Source organism: Schistocerca americana, chromosome 1, assembly GCF_021461395.2.
Source record: "Schistocerca americana isolate TAMUIC-IGC-003095 chromosome 1, iqSchAmer2.1, whole genome shotgun sequence".
In the NCBI taxonomy this organism is placed as follows: domain Eukaryota; kingdom Metazoa; phylum Arthropoda; class Insecta; order Orthoptera; family Acrididae; genus Schistocerca; species Schistocerca americana.
Window position 1 is genome coordinate 473,366,775 of NC_060119.1, and position 20,302 is coordinate 473,387,076.

At 39.4% G+C, this 20,302-nt stretch overlaps 1 protein-coding gene across 1 annotated transcript in view; it reads left to right on the plus strand.

Annotated features, from left to right (window-relative positions):
- LOC124603708 (rotatin) overlaps nucleotides 1–20,302 on the plus strand; it is a 417,493-nt gene that overhangs the window by 297,471 nt on the left and 99,720 nt on the right. The window contains exon 25 of the mRNA XM_047136418.1: nucleotides 15,523–15,773. Coding sequence (XP_046992374.1) covers nucleotides 15,523–15,773 — 251 coding nt within the window. The remainder of the gene's footprint in view (nucleotides 1–15,522; nucleotides 15,774–20,302) is intronic.

The following is a 20,302-nucleotide window of genomic DNA, read 5'->3' on the forward strand; positions in this document are numbered from 1 at the left end:
GACTATCACACAGACTCCCATATGGAGAACATAGAAATAAGAATCCCTGACATTCAGAAGCGACTAAAGGAGTTTAAAACAAGCAAGTGCCAAGTCCAGAGGGAATCTCTATTCAGTTTTACAGTGGGTACTCTTTGGCATTGGCCCATTACTTATCTTGCATTTATTGTGAATCTTTCACAAAGTGCAAAGTCACAAACAACTCAAAGAAACAACTGTTTCTTAAAACTAGAGACTAATATCTTCAACACGGTTTTGCTGCAGAATCGTGGAGGATATTGTAACTTCAAATTTAATAAATTTCCTTTAGACAGAAAAGCATCTCTGCACAAATCAAAACAGATTTAGGAAGCATCGCTCAGGGTAAATTCAGCTTGCCCTTTTCTCATGCAGTATCCTGTGAACTACATAGAAAGGACAAGAGACAGAGTCCATATTCCTCGATTTCTGAAAGGCATTTGACACAGTGCCCAAGTGCAGACTGTTAAGGAAGGTCTGTGTGTACAGGATAAGTTCTCAGATACGAGAGTGACTCTAAGATTTACTAAGTACTAGAACCTGGTACTTTGTTCTGGATGGCAAGTGTTCATCAGAGATAAGGGTATCGTAAGTAGTGCTCCATGGAAATGTGACAGGACCACTCTCTATCTCCCTATACATAAACAAAATGACAGATAGAGAGATCAGTAAGCTGCAACTGCTGATGATGCTGTAGTGCACGGGAGAATGTTGTAGTTGATTGACTGTAAGTGGATACAGGATTGCTAAGACAGAATTTCTATTTGGTGAGAAGAATGGCAGCTTGTACTACACATAGAAAAATGTGATTAATACAGATGATAAGGAAAAACAACCCTGTAATGTTTGAATACAGTGCGTCTATTAAATACCTGTATGTAACATTGCAAAGTGATGTGAAATTGAATGGGGACATAAGGTTGGTACTAGGGTTGACTTTGATTTTTTGGAGAAATTATAAGAAAGCATAACTCATCTATAAAGTAGACTGCATGTAGAATACTGCGACCCATTCTTAAGTACTGTCCAAGTGTTGGCGATCACTTCCAGATTGGATTAAAAGAAATCGTCAAAGCAATTCTGAGGCATTCTTCTAGATTTGCTATAGGTACTACAGAATTTCTCCATGAACTGAAATGGGAAACCCTTGAGGGAAGATGACATTGCAAAACACTATTGAGAACATTTAAAGAACCAGCATCTGAGTGCAGAAAGATTCTACTGCTGCCAATGTACATTTTATGGAAAGTCTGCAAGGACAAGATAAGAAAAATTTGAGCTCCTAGTTAGGTACACAGGCAGTCATTTTTTCCCTCAGTCCCTTCGCAAGTGGAACAGGAAAAGGAATTACAAGTAATGGTACAAGATACCTCCTGCCGTGCACTGTATGGTGGCTTGGGGAATATGTATGTAGATGTAGATGCAGATGTAGATATTGATTTCATTTCATTATGGTCCCATTTCTTTTGAAGGGGATGATTTAAGCCTGAAGCCCGGCCTTGTGATAACGTTTTCTTTTCCCCTATATGTTCTGAATGATTTCATTACATTATTAGTATACAGTCAGTTGAAACAGTAAAAACTGTAAAATATGTAGGAGTACGCATCCTCTTCAGATATATCTGAAGAGGAAGAGGAACATGGAAATAGTTGTTGAAAAGGCAGGTGCCAGACTGAGAGTGGTTGGAAATGTCCTAGTGGAACATAATTCAGCCACAGAATAGGTGGCTTAGAACACCCTTGTCTGAGTGATTGATTATTGCTCATTAGTCCAGGTGCTTAAAAGATAGAATTAATCGAGGTAATGTTGTGGGTGTGTCCTCTTGTAATGCCTGGATAAGGAGAGGGTGGTATATGTGGGTGGCCGGTTTCCACTCACTTCAACACAAAATGCACACATGGTTAAAATACACTTTATTACTGGAACCAATGGAGTACTTAACTTCAGTGATGTTCAATCTGAAGTTCTGTTGTTAACAGCAATCAGATTACATGTACCAATTCTTGAATCTTGTCCGTGTCCATATCACAACTATATACAACGACTAACATTCCCTCACAGCTAGCTAAGGTGCAAGGTGATGACTATCACTGTGGAAGACTAGAGCACTGTGCAACATATTGAAGTGCAGTGCAAAGTGACTCTCAATGCGGCATACTGACATTAGCTTGGAGATCAGCAGCGGCCTATATGCACGCTGTCCAGTGGGCGTTATGGCCGCATAGCCTGGAGGCATGTCTTGATCTTCTCTCGCCACAGTCATTCCTAGCTCCTAATGCCAACCAGTGTGCTGGAGGAGGTGTATGCCACCACATTCCCTCCCCCCCCCCCCCCCCCCCCCTCAAAAAAGCCACTCCGTTGTCATGTACTGGAGATACGAACAACAATGGGGGGAGGCAAGAAGCTGGACAGAGAGATGAGCTGGGAGCCGGAGCTGTGGAGAATGGCATACTCATGGCTGTACCCTGCCATCTGGCTTGTGAGAGCACAGGATCATTCTCCCGTAAACACTGCTCAGGATACACGTCCAATTCTGGGGCGATGTCGACGACGACGGAAATGGTGGGTCCAGGTCCATCGGGTGGGAGAGCAGTGACAGAAGACGCGGGGCATGACGTCCATTGGCTCATCCTTGGGTTCCTTGGCAGCAATAGTGGGCAGGTGCAAAGGCCACATGGTCATGTGAGGCTGTGAATCTGGGGGAAGAAAAGCAGCAGAATCACAAGGCAAACGACAAATGCGAATTTGATTCTGATGATAGTGCTGCAAAAACCATCAGGACCTGCAATTAGATACATATATGTGCCAGTGCATTTCTGGATCTCACCTTGCTCCCAGTGCTGATGGCAGCCAAAAACCCTGTAAAGAACAAGATCACGTGGTGCAAAGTATACTTACGGACCATCGGTGGTGCCAAATGCTGCAGTGGGTGGAGCAAGTGAAACAGCATCCGATGGCGGCGGCCATGCAGAAGTTCCACCTTTGATGGTACATGACATGGGTGGGAGCTGTAGGAGGTGAGAAAGAATTGGCTGCACCTGTTCCTGTGTGTGGGAGGTGCAAAGCTTGACCATCTGTTGTTTAAAAGTGCAAACAAAGCATTCCGCTTCTGGCAGGAGGTGAAATGGAGCACTTGTTAGATGACGAACGCTATTTCAGTCACAAAACTGTTCAAAGTCATGTGACGTGAATGAGGTCCGTTGTCTGTAACAGTGACTTCAGGTAATCCTTCATTGCAAACAATTGAGGACTCTTGAAGCTACATGACATGGTAGAGTTCGTAGGCAACACAAGTGGAAACTTGCTAAGAGATTCTACCACTATGAGCCAACGAGTGTTCCAGAATGGTACTTTAAAGACTGTGCACTCGTTGCCGTGGCAGTTGAGTCTTAGGCCAAGCTGAAAATGTCTCTGGTGGAATGGATTGGTTTTCCGCAAATATGTGGCACTGCGACATGATCTGTTCAATGTGGGCATCCATGCTCTGCCAAGTACAATGCCGGTGTGCTAACTGTGTAGTGCGAACAATTCCCCAATGTCCGTGGCGAAGCAGTAGTAACAAATCCTTTTGCAACACTGTGGGAATGAGCACATGCGATTGTCCACTGGCAGATTATACTAAAATTACACCTTATTGTACTGAAAGGTTACACTGATGAGTATCGGTGCGCCACTGAGTTAATACTGTTCAATGAGCGAGGCCAAGAAGTACAAATGTAATGCAACAAAATCTTCAGGTGAGCATCCACTTCTGTGGTCTGTGCAATTTTTCTGTAATTTGTTGCAAAAGATTGCAGCAATTCAGAGTCCTGCACATCGGTCTGCCAATAAGATGCAACAGAGGAATCAAAATCAGAGTCAGGGCCAATCGGAAGGTGAGAAAGGGTGTCAGCATTGCCATGCTTTGCTGTAGTTCTTCTAACGATGTTTGACGATTAGAAGCGATGTGAAGTTGGATTGCAAAATTCACACCCCTCTTACATCGGTTGAGTTACTTGATCTGCACAATCTTCTTCTCTGGATAGCTGGCTACGTCAATCACCAAAAACTTCTGCTCCGAAGAGTACTGTTGGTTAACGGAATTTATCCCACTCTCTCTCTCTCTCTCTCTCTCTCTCTCTCACTCACTCACTCTCTACTCATGAAATAAGTGGATACTTGCAGAATACTTTTAATTTAGTCTTGGTATATTTCAACTTCCACAGCGAACAAATTCTCCACTTCTCACATAAATATTCGAATGTTTGCAAGCCAACTGATTCGTCTAGCATTAGACTCAATTAAATACATTTACAATAGCGTAGTTTTTACAATCACATAATTTATGAACATGTCTTGCTTCTAGCAAGTCCAACACATGAAGTGCAATTAACAATTTTTCAACTGTTCTTCTTTTTTCTCGTTACAAGAGTCAACGATATAAAACACCATAAGATACATGTTACTCCTTGTCCTTCCAATACGACTTCCGTGGCCTGAGCGGCAAACACTTGCCGATGCCGTTCAACCGTCGCATCTACCTTGTACTCATGACTCCTTTCCAGCCTGCACACACAAACATGTGTCACGCAGTATGTACATTCTCTCACATTTATTTTTAAAATATTGTGTGTCCGAGACAGTAGAAGGACGAGAGGTTCTAGAATTTACGCGGAAATTCTCAAAGCACTACATATTCCTCCCCTCAGCTCGAACACGCGATATTTTATACATACTCATTATTTATATTAGTATTACATGTAATAACAATTCATATTTCAAAAGTATGCATTCCACATTTTTTTATTAACTGTGCATAACCCTTTTATTTACTATTTAGCTTTTCTTTTTTCATTTTACTTTGATTATAAAACGGGAGTATTTCACTCAATGTTTGAGTCAATTTTTTTATATCTAGGAGTTATGGGACCTAAACCTTTGGTTTCCGATTGTAAGCTGCAGGTGTTCATGACACTTTAGTATTTTACTCTTGTACTGCTTCTTTAGTACGTAATAGTCTCATTAATTATAGACTGTTTGTAGTCCGGAGGAACTCTGGGCAAATGAAAGTGTTCTTCTCGACACTTGTAAACTCACATAAAACATAATAATGCTAGTGGACTATAGAATTCAAACTCATCAGAACAATTCCTACAAAATGTGTGACTTCTGCCACGATACTGTCCTTTTCCCCTAGGATCAGCACCAATACCTTACATGTGGCTTGACCCAATGAGTACACTTCCTCCATCCATTCCAGTAGGTATGCCCCTTTATAACAAATCCCTATTCTTCAGGCCACAGGTCATCCTATCTTTGTGTAAGTATGCCTGCCCTAAATCCTTAGCAAATGCTGGGTACGCCCCCTTTTCCTTTATGAGTAGACATCATGGTTCATTGCCCTAATATACATTTTATGGACACTACAATTAAATATTTTCAGGAAAAAATAAAAATCTATTTAGACTCACTTCTTAACACTTCTTTTAATACCCTAGAGTCCTCCTCTACTTTTCAACTTCTGTAATCCTTAGTAGATACTATGTCTACACCTTATGATCAAGTCCCACTACTGTATGACTCATCACTCTATCAGAGTATTTGCTACACTGACTTGCATTCTCCTTCATTACTCATGCCTCCATCTTATGTATACTCATAAAATCATCATACTTTTTCTACACTTACACTTGACGGTTCGTACCTCTCGAGAGGTTTCTAGATAGTAGTTTCATTGTTTGCGTACTTGTATATCTTTGTGTGTATGATGATGTGTGTTTTTGTAGCCTGATTCTTCGGCCTTCTTATCTGAAGATAAGTTGTAGGTTATTGGAAACCACGGATAATATGAAGGACTTCTGTGACAGAAGTAGATGAATATGGAAAGAGGGAAAAAATAGGCAGGTACTCAAAAAAGAAGTAAGGAAGGAAAAAATAGAAATGGTTGCTAAGATCGAAGAAGAGAAAGAAGATAGCCCCAAAGACACGAAAACCTTCCCAGCTCCCTTCCCCAGTATCCCTACCTCGTTGGTACTTGAGCGAGAAGCCGGAGGAGGTATGGTGTTAAATTGTCTCCTACAGAATGGACATTCCCACTTTCACCCTTGAGGTCCCGAAGAAAACAGCAACCCCTATGGAATGGCAAATGGTGAAGAATCAGTCACACTTCTTTGCGAGGGTTGTTTGAAAGGTGTGGTGTGTTTTCTGTGTTAGACATGATATACAGGGTTATTACAAATGAGTGAAGCGGTTTCATAGCTCTACAATAACTTTATTATTTGAGATATTTTCACAATGCTTTGCACACACATACAAAAACTCAACAAGTTTTTTTAGGCATTTACAAATGTTTGATATGTCCCCCTTTAGTGATTCGACAGACATCAAGCCGATAATCAAGTTCCTCCCACACTCGGCGCAGCATGTCCCCATCAGTGAGTTCGAAAGCATCGTTGATGCGAGCTCGCAGTTCTGGCACGCTTCTTGGTAGAGGAGGTTTAAACACTGAATCTTTTACATAACCCCACAGAAAGAAATCGCATGGGGTTAAGTCGGGAGAGCGTGGAGGCCATGACATGAATTGCTGATCATGATCTCCACCACAACCGATCCATCGGTTTTCCAATATCCTGTTTAAGAAATGCCGAACATCATGATGGAAGTGCGGTGGAGCACCATCCTGTTGAAAGATGAAGTTGGCGCTGTTGGTCTCCAGTTGTGGCATGAGCCAATTTTCCAGCATGTCCAGATACACGTGTCCTGTAACGTTTTTTTTTGCAGAAGAAAAAGGAGACGTAGACTTCAAACCGTGAGATTGTACAAAACATGTTAACTTTTGGTGGATTGCGAATTTGCTGCACGAATGCGTGAGGATTCTCTACCGCCCAGATTTGCACATTGTGTCTGTTCACTTCACCCTTAAGAAAAAATGTTGCTTCATCACTGAAAACAAGTTTCGCACTGAACGCATCCTCTTCCATGAGCTGTTGCAACCGCGCCGAAAATTCAAAGCGTTTGACTTTGTCATCGGGTGTCAGGGCTTGTAGCAACTGTAAACGGTAAGGCTTCTGCTTTAGCCTTTTCCATAAGACTTTCCAAACCGTCGCTGTGGTACATTTAGCTCCCTGCTTGCTTTATTCGTCGACTTCCGCGGGCTACGCGTGAAACTTGCCCGCACGCGTTCAACCGTTTCTTCGCTCACTGCAGGCCGACCCATTGATTTCCCCTTACAGAGGCATCCAGAAGCTTTAAACTGCGCATACCATTGCCGAATGGAGTTAGCAGTTGTTGGATCTTTGTTGAACTTCGTCCTGAAGTGTCGTTGCACTGTTATAACTGACTGATGTGAGTGCATTTCAAGCACGACATACACTTTCTCGGCTCCTGTCGCCATTTTGTCTCACTGCGCTCTCGAGCGCTCTGGCGGCAGAAACCTGAAGTGCGGCTTCAGCCGAACAAAACTTTATGAGTTTTTCTACGTATCCGTAGTGTGTCGTGACCATATGTCAGTAAATGGAGCTACAGTGAATTTATGAAATCGCTTCAATCATTTGTAATAGCCCTGTATATGTTTGTGCAAATCATGTTTTAATCTATAATACCCAACCCTTCCAAAAATTTTACAAACCCTCCCATATACATCACATTTCATAAAAGGTATAAAATATTCTATACCAAATAGAAAATTATGCACTACTATAAAATAGTTGTCTAGTTTGTCACTTTATATTATCTTTTATACACACATGAAATCCTCTATTCAGTTTATGTCTTCTCGACGTAACTCTGTTTAAATAGTACCATCATATTATACTTTTTGCTAATATAACATTTTATTCATTTCATTTCATGTTTAGAAATCACTGTTCATTTGTGATTCTCTTAATTTTTCTACTTGACTGTTATATCTGCTTTCCTACACACTAAAATTATAGAATAGTTTAAGATTTGAAGAGAATTCGGTGCAGGAAAATTATCTTGGAAGAAACACCCAAAACAACTCGACATCCGATGGTCGTCACTCCGCCCGTTAACTCGGAATGTTAACGTCTCTGGGGGATAAATGTGACTCCATCTGGATCCCATGGATCTGATATTAACTTCACTTGCGCAAGTGCAAACCAGTAATTCTTATGAAATTTTGTGCGAAAGTCTTCACACTACAAAACAATCACCACTTTACTAGGCAACATAACATCAGGTAAAGTTATTCTATTTTCTACTCTATCCTGGTTAAATTTAAATCCTTTCTATACCTCTCTTGGTATTAGTAAACTCAGAAGGTAAAACAGGAGATGCGCTCTCAGAGATTACTCTCGCGGCAGCTTTTCGGTCTATCATCTCTTCTGCCTGTTCCTCCAGGCTACTTATATTTTTCATATCTGAAGTTGCTTGCTTCTCTTTAAAGTTTCATTTCGTGTTATCTACTCGAGTGTTAATGCCTTCAATTTGCAAATGGACTACTGGTATTAACTTGTCCTGCTTTTCAACATTTTCTTTTTAGGTATGCAATCTATGTTTTACAGCATCAAACATAACATTACAGACACTCTGAAATGATCCTAAATTTTCACCAAGTTCAGCTTCTACAATATTATATTTATCTTCAATATCCAATTCTAACTTTTTAACTAAGCCCCGAAATTGGTTACTTTGTGTCCGACTAAAGTCAGTGAACAGTTGGTTTACCTGACTCTTTAATGAATTAGTTAATTCTTCTTTCAAATCTATTTTAAAATGTTCTACTTTAGTTGTTAAAGTGTCAAATTCAGTCTTCAAATTTCCCATACCTTCACATAAATTACTAAAGTCTTTACTTTGTGAATCTACCTTAGCTATTAACAATCCTAAAGTTTCATTCTGAACATCCAATTTATTATTTAATAGAGTAATTATTGAATCTAATTTAAGACTTTGAGCATTTTAAGTTGTATTTTGATCATCCAATCGAGAATTTAAAGTTTCATTTTGAACATCCAATTTATTATTTAATTGAGTATTTACTGAGTCTAATTTAAGACTTAGTTCCTTTCTTAAAGCCTCTGAATCTTGATTAAGTTTAATACCTCAGACCAGTCAGGCACCTCCTTACTCACTTTCATTGCCGTGGCTGGTTCTGAAGTGTCCCCAATTCTCTGTGTATTATCCATAATTCTCATAGTTTTTGATCTAGTAATCATCAAAAAAATTCTACATTGAGTATAATAACTATACTAACAGACTATTATTCAACAGTTTCTTTAACTTTACACTCCAACTATTATTGTTTTGCACTCACCCGGCGTAGAGTTCTAGCTGCATTGGCGAGCGGATGCATAATCAGCGCTGGTGAACAGCACTGGGCGGCGTCAAATGTTGGTGTCAGCGTCGGAATCGGCAAGCATATGTGGAATCAGCACTGGTGATCAGTGACTGATGCCGGCGTTGTTGGACTTAGGCTGGTGAGAGCCGCTTACTCCCCACACCAGATCTTCTTCGAAGAATTATTATCGTATTTCTTCTTAGTCTAATACATCAGAATCTTCTCTCTTTTCTTTTACCATAATGTATTTCTTATGTCTTATCTTTCATTGCATTTATTAATTCTCACCATTTGCACTATTAAGCTGAATCAAATTCCATGAAACAGTTCTCTTGTCTTGTTATGTTTGGTTGCTATGACAACACATTATATCTTCTGCTTTGATTTCCTCTCAAAACTCCCATTTTTTTGAGTCCTTTTCACTGGTTGCCACGTTCAAACATTGTCGACGACCTGGAGTGTGATGCAAAATTGGATTGCATGCAAAATTCATACCCCTCTTACATCGGTTGACTTACTTGATCTGCATAGATGACCTTTTTCTCTGGATAGCTGGCTACGACAATCTCCAAAAACTTCTTCTCCGAAGAATATAGCTTGTTAACAGAACTCTCTACTCTGTCTCTCTCTTTCTCTCTCTCTCTCTCTCTCTCTCTCTCTCTCTCTCTCTCTATCTCTATCTCTACTCATGAAATAAGTGGATAGTCGCAGCATACTTTTAATTTAATCTTGGTATATTTCAACTTAAGCGGTACATGTAGGAACTGGCTTTGACAGATGACACAAGGACTCCAGAGGCTTTTGATCTGTCACTAAATAGAACTTGTGACCAAACAGATAGTGATGGAATTTTGTCACACCATACAGAATAGTGAGAGCTTCTTTTTCATTCTGTGAATAATTGCATTGAGTTTGAGTTAACAACTTTGAGGCAAAAGCAATAGGTCTGTCTTGTGCAGCAATTCTTTGTGAAAACACAGTGCTGATTCCAGGGAAAGCTTCTACTTGCAGCATCACTGGTTTGGCAGGATCAAAATGTAGTAAACATTTGTCACTGAGAAGGCATTTTTGAGGTTCTGAAATGCATCATGACACTCTTTGGTCCATACGAAGCGCACATTTTTCTGACGCAGTGATCCAATGGGGCCACAATCTGTGAAGCATTTGGAATGAAATGAATGCTGTGTGTCAACTTACCTAGCACGGACTGCAGTTCAGATACATAGTGAGGAACATGCAGGTCACAGATTGCAAGCAAATGATGTTGGAGAGAGTGCACACCCTGACAGTTGATCACATGACCTAAATACTGTAGTTCCGCCTGAAAAAAGTCACACTTTTTGAGATGACACTGGAGTCCTGCATCTTACAACACTCAAAAAAGAGTAAGCAAATTAGCAATGTTTTCCTCTTTCATATGACCTCACATTACAATATCATCAGGGTAGTTAGAACAGAACAGCACTTGAGCAGTCACTGTTCCAAGTAATGTTGTAAAATGGCAGGTGTGGAGGCACTGCCAAAGGGAAAACGCAGATACTTGAACAGGCCTAAGTGTGTAGTAACAGCCAACACTTTTTGTAATTCTTGATTAGATTAGATAAGATTAGATTAATACTAGTTCCATGGATCATGAATACGATATTTTGTAATGATGTAGAACGAGTCAAATTTTCCAATACATGACATAATTAAGTGAATTTAACAACATAATTAATTTAATATAACAACTTTAAAAAAAAAAATTATATTTTCTTTTTGTTTGGTTTTTTTCTTTTTTTTCTTAATTTATATCTAAAAATTCCTCTATGGAGTAGGAGTTGTCATTCAGAAATTCTTTTAATTTCTTCTCAAATACTTGTTGGTTATCTGTCAGACTTTTGATACTATTTGGTAAGTGACCAAAGACTTTAGTGGCAGTATAATTCACCCCTTTCTGTGCCAAAGTTAGATTTAATCTTGAATAGTAAAGATTATCCTTTCTCCTAGTATTGTAGTTATGCACACTGCTCTTACTTTTGAATTGGGTTTGGTTGTTAATAACAAATTTCATGAGAGAGTATATGTACTGAGAAGCTACTGTGAATATCCCTAGATCCTTAAATAAATGTCTGCAGGATGATCTTGGGTGGACTCCAGCTATTATTCTGATTACACGCTTTTGTGCAATAAATACTTTATTCCTCAGTGATGAATTACCCCAAAATATGATGCCGTATGCAAGCAATGAGTGAAAATAGGCGCAGTTAGCTAATTTACTAAGATGTTTATCACCAAAATTTGCAACGACCCTTATTGCATAAGTAGCTGAACTCAAATGTTTCAGCAGATCATCAATGTGTTTCTTCCAATTTAATCTCTCATCAATGGACTCACCTAAAAACCTTGAATATTCTACCTTAGCTATATGCTTCTGATTAAAGTCTATATTTATTAATGGCATCATACTATTTACTGTATGGAACTGTATGTACTGTGTCTTATCAAAATTCAGTGAGAGTCCGTTTACAAGGAACCACTTAGTAATTTTCTGAAAGACATTATTGACAATTTCATCAGTTAATTCTTGTTTGTCAGGTGTGATTACTATACTTGTATCATCAGCAAAGAGAACTAACTTTGCCTCTTCATGAATATAGAATGGCAAGTCATTAATATATATTAAGAACAACAAAGGACCCAAGACCAACCCTTGTGGAACCCCATTCTTGATAGTTCCCCAGTTTGAGGAATGTGCTGATCTTTGCATATTATGAGAACTAGTGGTATTTGCAAATAAGCATCATGCAGATCTCTCTTAGAAAAGTAATGGCCTGTACCAATCCTGTCCATAAGTTCCTCATAGCGAGGCAGTGGATAAGTGTTCATTACTGTGTGTGGATTGTGACTGTAGTTTTGAAGTCAACACAAATGCGAATGTGACGCGAAGGCTTGGGCATCAAAACCAATGGACTTACCCTGACTAGCTTGTATCAGAGCAATCACACCATTGTCTTGCAATTATTTATTCACTGGCTACTTTGTGTCATAAAGCAGTGGGAACGGGCTGAGCCCGGAAAATCTTAGGCTTTGCATTGTCTTTCATGGTAATGTGTGCTACAAAATTATTAGCTTTTCCAATGCTATCAGAAAAGAGTTCAGGAAATTCCTTAAGCAAACTAACTAACTGTCTTCTGAATTAAAAACAGTCACTGAAAGTACCTTGTCTTGGATGCTAAGGCCCAACAAGTCAAACGAATCTAAGCCAAAAATAATTTCACGGCTGTTGATTGCAGCATGGTAAATTTCACCATCCTAGTGTGAGATTTGTAAGTGGCAGTCAAACTACACTGTCCAAGTATTGGAACTTCCTGTCCATTATATGCAGTGAGGTCGTGCTAGATTTTGACAGGCGTGGTGAGCATAACTGTTTGTATGTGGCATGATTAAGCAATGTTATAGAAGCACCAGTGTCCAGTTGAAAGCCAACATGATAGCCAGCAATTTGTAGTGTTACAGATAGTTGAAATGGTGTCACACTGCACTGGTGTTAGATGAGAGCGCAACGTTACTTGAATTACTGCTAGAACCAGTAGTCGGTTTTGAAAACACTGCATTCACAGAATGTGCATGAGACCAGTTGTTGTGAGAGTGGGCAGAATTGGTGTTCTTTTGCCGTTGCAAGCAAACTGCCTGGACATGACATTTCTTTCCACATGAGTAGCATGTCACGTTGCCCGACAGGCAATCTTGCCACTTATGGCAAGCAAAACAGTGAGGACAAGACTTCATTAGATTTACAGGCCTGGCTACTTGTTTGCTAGGCTGTCTGCACGCCTCTGTGCATGCCCATTGCGGCAGCTGAGGGGGGGGGGGGGGAGGGGGGGGGGGGAGAGGGGGACATGGGCAAGAGGAGACTTTACCCAACAAAGGACCTGATCAAATTTATCAGTGGCTGTGACATCAGAATCAAATTGTTCTAATATTTGCAACACTCGATGGAGCAAAGGATCTGAGTACTTGAGAATCTGTTCTTAATTCTGCTATAAGGGCTATGTATGTGATCACATCACAGATCATCATGTCACTATAAAAGTTGCCACAACTACACTTGAATTTACACTTCCTAGTTAGGCCCTGTAAGTCAGTATACCACTGACAGTACATGTATCTTGGCTTTTTCTTAAGAGAAAAGAACTGAAATCTGGCAGCCGCGACCTGAATCTGCTGCTTGTAATACTGACTTAATGCACCTACTATTTCATCATAAGAGAGTGCGTCAGGATACATCATAGAGAAGAGCTTTTGAATTAAGGAAAACACAAGGGGTTCCCACGACAAACTGGAAACAATGAGATTTCACAGTACCGTGAATTTGATGGGCTCGACAGTGGGTCTGGTACTGGGTGAGATATTTGAGCCAATCCTCTTCTTTTTCATCGAAGTGCCGGAATGGTTGAATGTTGTTTGGTAGCACTTGTTGGATTGGTTGGTTGGTCAGTTGGGCAGCCGACATAGCTGGTGCAGCAAGAAATTGCTGTACAGTGGACAGACATGTGGCAATTTGCTGGTTCTGAAACTAAAAAATCTGATTTAGCTCCAGAGCAGGAGCAGTCTGCGGCTGAGGCACAGGGGTAGTGGGTGCAGGGGGAGGGAGTGGGTAGCCATTCTATCACTAACAAACTACAGCAAAATATGAAAAGACAAATAGAGAATCAAAATCTTCAAAGCCTCTGAAAGGAGAAAGAGATTAGTCCTGCAGCTCCCCTTTTGTATATATGCAACAACAAGAACAAACTAGCAAAAAGAATCTTTGTAATGACAGCTCCCCCGCAGCAACCTAGGACACATTAAAGCAAACAAAACTCATTGATCAAAGCCGTCGCCACTTGTGGCTGTGCCCTCTTGTAATGTTTTGTGGTTTCTAGCTGGATGAGGAGAGGGTGGTATGATACGTGGGTGGCCGATTTCGTCTCACTACAACACAAAATGCACACATGGTTAAAATACACTTTATTACAGGAACTGATCATGTACTTAACTTCATTTGTGTCCAATATGAAGTTCTGTGGTTAACCGCAATCAAATTACATGTACCAATTCTTGAATCTTGTCCATGTCCATATCACAATTATATACAATGACTTACGTTCCCTCACAGCTTGCTAAGGTGCGAGGTTACAACTATCACTGTGGAAGACTAGAGCACAATGCTATGTATTGATGTGCAATACGAAGTGAGTCCCAATGTGATGTACTGAGATTGAGAGATTGAGACAGCTTGGTCCGCAGCAGTGGCCTGTATGCATGCTGCAATGGGCTGTTATCATCGCATAGCGTGTCTTGGTCTTCTCATCCCGCGTCCGGCCATCCTGATTTAGGTTTTCCGTGATTTCCCTAAATCGCTCCAGGCAAATGCCAGGATGGTTCCTCTGAAAGGGCACGGCCGACTTCCTTCCCCGTCCTTCCCTAATCCAATGAGACCGATGACCTCACTGTCTGGTCTTCCCCAAACAACCCAACCCCAACCCCTTGGTCTTCTCGTGTCATAGATGCGCCTAGTTCAGCGCCTGCTATACAATGTTTTCTAGTGCCGACCAGTGTGTGGCCAAAGGTGTATACCGGCACAGATAATAGAGAAGATCAAAACATGAGCATGTGCTTCATCATGGGTTCATACAGCACGAGCAAGTTTATCATATGAACACTCATTGAACTCCAACAGCAGTGTTAAAATACTAGGTGTTTGCAGTCCAAGAAAAGTCGGTCAGTATTGTTTCATCCCATAAGCGTGTCATGAAAGGTCAGTAATGAGAAAAAATGAGAGAGATTTCAAGTCATTTGGAGACCTAATGTCAGTATTTCTTCCTTCCTCTGTCCAAACATAGTCATGGCCTTTCAATCTTCCAGTACTTATTTCCAACTTCCCAAACTTCTTACAAGTTCTCCTATGTTCTGTGATGGATTGGTACTCCTAGGAAAAAGAATTTAGTGAAAAAATGGCTTAGCCACAGTGTAGTGGTTCTTCCTAGAGTGAATATTTCTCTCTGTGATGGAGTGCATGCTTTATGACTTGAACATGACGTCACAACAACAACTAATAAATATTTCCAGTTAGATCTTTTTTTTCTAACTAACCACACACACACACACACACACCACACACACACACACACACACACACACACACACACACACGCACACACACATTGTTAATTTCTGTGTATGATAATTTTTGCCACAGATGAGAAAGAAGAAGAGTTCCTGCACCTTCGCGATGATTTGTGGTCCAAAGTGTTTCACTTGCTGTCAGCACTGGCTACAAAATATGAAGGATATAAGATGATTTTACAGGAATTGTTGGATTGTGGTGAAAATACGTATATTTGTGCTCTGCATAAGTGCCTGAAGATAGACTCTCCTCCAGATCTTGTGAGCAATGCCCTTGGTTCCCTCACAGCCCTTTTGTCACAGGAAATGGAAGAGCTGACCAAGGTAAATAATTACTCCTTACTGCTAGTCTTAACATTTTAGGCCTTAGATTTTCTTTCCCAGGAAAAGAAAGTAATGTAGAAAATCCACAAATTAATTTGTTTTCTTAAAACATTATGTTGAGAAATACAATATGTTAGCTCACCACTTGCCTGGTTCAGTAACCTCCCATGAGGTTCAAGATGATTATGAATGCTGAACTTATGATGAGGTTGAGTTTATGACAGCTAATCTTGTAAGTTTACATAGTCTGCACTTTGCTAAATTTATTGCAGATGAAGGAATTATAATGCAGAGTAAATTAACCAGTATTCCTTCATTTACTAATTGATTTTATGTGTTTTGTTAGTAGCTATGATCAGAATCTGTACATAAAAATTAATACATATGTAAAATAAAATATGTATGAAGGCACTTAGAGATAGCGTACAGCAAAACAGAAGGTATGTCAAAAAATCTACGGATGAGACACATGTTGCAAAATGAAACCATACTACATATGAAGACTAGAAACATCCAGAATCTTGCAAAAGATACCTGCCCTGATTCAGACAAAAACCAGAATATTACATTGTTACGTGGTCGACTTGCAATGAACGTGAGCAGACTAACAGAATTCAGATTGCTAGTATAGAGAGGTACAACAGCTTGGTCACTAGGTGGTGCCACAGTACGATGATGCTGACAACCAGCATCACCCAAGAAGAACAAGAGCAATTCTGTTAACTATTTATAACTGTAAAATAAGTCTTCATTTCATTGGATAATCTGTGTAGGCAAAGTTAAACTAGTGGAATGGCCAAAAAATTAAATTATTGTAACCTATCGTTTACTGTTAGCTAATGTATAAAACATTTCTATAAAGAAGAACAAAGAAACTTCTTTATTACAACACAGCATATGTACAGTAATAGAATTTGTCAAATTATGATAACAATAATTATTATAAATGGAATGAGAGGATAAATATAATAGAGGACGTATTGTCACGTAGAAGAAGGTATAATTAGATGAAGGACAAACACTAACTTTCAGCACTTGCGAATACAAGAGTACGGAGCGAACTGCCTCCGGCCAGAACACATACAGTATCTATACAGCTACAGAACATTCCAGTACAATGATTCGTGACATTTGTGGATACTTCTAGAAGGTACTCAAACCGAATATAGTAATTAAAATTCTACAGTCCAGGTGAGTTTTGAACTCATGACCCTCCATGCTACAGTTTAGTACCATAACCACTACACCACAGTGCTATGCAGCTTCTTCTGTGACAATATTATTGAAAACATAATTACATGATTCAAACCATACATAAAAACTAATTATGTCATGAAAAATATAAATGGACAGCAATATTAAAAGAGGGATTAGCTGTACATATGTCATGTTATAATAAAGAAGTATCTTTGTTTTTCTTTATACAAATGTTTTAGACATTTGTCAGCTGTGTACCATCAGTTAAAATAATTTTGCTTCTGTTCTTCTTGGGTGGTGTTGGTTGTCAGCTTGAATGTACCATGGCACCACCTAGCGACCATGCTGTTGAACCTCTCTCTTACTCACAATACGAATTCTGTCATTCTGCTCATGTTTGTTGCAAGTCAGCCATGTAAATATGTAATCCTCTGGTTTTTATCTGGATCAGGTTAGCAATTTTTTGTGAAATTTTGGATGTTTCTAGTCTTCATGTATAGTATGGTTTCATTTTGCTACATGTGTCTTATCTGTAATTATTTGGTGTGCCTGCTGTTTGCTATGTGTTAGCCATAAGTGCCTCCATACATTTGTATTACAGTGTATTCACTTTTTTATATACAGATTCTGTTGATGGCTAATACCAAAACACGTAAAATGGATTAATAAGTGAAGGAATACTGGTTTCTAGTTTTCTCTACATTATAATTCCTTCATCTGTGACCAATTCAGCAAATTGCAGACTAAGTAAATTATTCACCATGGTCGCCTCCCTCCTGGATGCCTTTATGGCACACCTCTATCAGTCTGATAAAAACATACTGTATTACAAGTAGTTACTTTGTTTTTTGGAATTCTGTCTCTGCTTACATTGCTGGAGATTAAATATAATTTCCAACAAAAATTGCTCTAGCACTAGTAGCAGCTGTACATATCTCCACTGTTTTGGCAAGCTCAGAAGTGTGTGTGCAGTTCCATGTCACATGGGGAAGTAAGTCTCTTAGCTGAAATGTTCACATTGATTAGTTAAACAGGTGTTAATTTTTTAGTTTCATTCATTGTAATCAACATTTTTTGAAAGCCTGTGGCCATGTCATTTAATATTTAATAATAAAACACTGCATTAGTTATGTTCTTTTCTCATGCATGGCACAAGGTTTTTCAGGAATTTGTTCCCATTATGAAGTGCACCTATTTACATAATATAAAATTAGTGCTGTAAGTAGTTGCACTTGATAGTGGGAGTAAATTTATGAAACACGCCATGCTATGCATGAGGAAAAAAATGCAACTGGTGCAGTACTTCATTTTGAAAAATTAGCTTTTAATTTCTATTATTTTCTTAAAGTGACAGTATCTGTTAACACTGTAACTTTGTGTATCGTTGTGAGAGTCAAGGGACATGAGACAATTGGTATCTCATGTATCCCAATTGCTTTTAAGATTGTTCCCTTTTAAAGTTTTTTATTTATTTATTTTTTCAGAAAAAGTTCATGAGGCCTAAAAAATCCAAGGAAAAATACTGTACATAAAATCACAACTTACATAAACATGCTATGTACAAGTTATTAATGTTTGTTTTGAATTGGTGGTGCCCAAAGAGTATACTTATTATTTATTAATGTTCATTGTCGTCTAATAACACATTTCTTTATGCCATCACTGAAACATTTACTGAGTACAGACACTTGAATTCTGCTCCATTCAGCATCACATCTCTCCTTTCATAATTTTTAGGCCATTGACTTAAATACTGCTTGCCAACATTTGCTTCAGCCTTTCATCGCTTTCTTTATCAGCATCTTCACACCCTTCTCATTCTTATTGTAAGTAAAATTAATGACATTAAGAGCAAGTTGTTATGGCTTCCCATGAAGATATTTTCTGCAATCATTTTTAGCATTCATAGTCCGAAGTAACCATGCACTACTTTGTATCGGAACGTGACCATACCTAGCCACATGACCAGATTAGTTCCTGCTGTCACCAAGTAAACAGTTGGCCTTACCGAATAATACACATATTACTAATCATCAAAAACTAGAACCAAATTATTTTGATTTGCCCACATTTTAATTATGGAGTAGTGTATAATTTATCGCATGTGTCATGACAGTAATTTATTTTTGTTTGGACAATCAATCACAGTTGTTAGACACCCCAGTTTGGCAGTAGCTTTGGATCCTACAGTAAGGAATTGTTCTACAAGCTTCCAACTTGAAGCGACTTATTTTGATTTACCTGTGTACTTTCTGTTTTAAATTCTTAAAGTGTTTGCAGGTTTGCATGTATACTATACACAGTTTTAATAACTGTGTAGTGTTTCGTTCTATCGCTCTGTAGACTTGCAGTGTCTTTAGTATGAATAGCCTCTGACTGTTGTATTCAAATGCAAGCTGAGTTGGTGACCCATTGCTCACAGCTACGTGCAGTTCTGGCTTTAGTCACGCAGCTTGAGGCTGTTGCCAATTTGCATCACTGTGGGGGTCTTCACCCATGGTCAAGTGGGAGGTTGTTTGAAGGTGTGGCACACAACAAAAGACTTTGGGGAGAGGGGGATATAAATTCTTTTTCAATGCTAAACTGGATGTTTTCATGGATGGAATTCAGATGTTCTTATAAGCGCTGTAGTTTTGCAGGTCCATGTTATCCAAATAACAAAAGTGTCATTAACGTACTGAATTCCATCCATGAAAACATCCACAGAGCATACTCTATCTGAGGTAAAAAAAGTCTGACAGCCATGCTGCGGCACCTGGAAACCATCTTCCATGTGAATGGATGCAGCGACTGACAGATTCGAGTGGCTTTGTGAGGCCAGAGCCCTAAGAATCACATAGAACATGAAAACATGGAGGAAAAAGAAGAAGACGAAGAGACCATTTTCTGGCAATGTATCATCAAAAATTGACAGACTGCAGCAAAAACACCACAGAACACACATTTTCCGCCTGCCAGCCAAAACATTAGCTTTCTTAGGGTGACCTGGGTCTCAAAAAAGTTGGTGGTGTACTAAGGTTCAGACGACAGCTGACCATTGATGAACGTGTTACTGGAAGTTACATAATCCAGTTGATTTTGCCCCCACTGCACTCGACTCTTGTGGTTGCACATGCTGGTTTATTATGCTTAATAAGGTGTAGTGTTTCCATTTCAAGACTCCATTGGTCTTTGTCATTGTTGTTCATACATTGATGGCAGATTATGCTTGGGGCCTGAAAAATGAAGTTTTTTCACATCAAAACTGGTAGCATGTATTAAATAAATGACATTTGAGTTACAATATAGCTGTTGGTTTCAGTTTGTATTATTCAAATACTTAATGTCCCGCA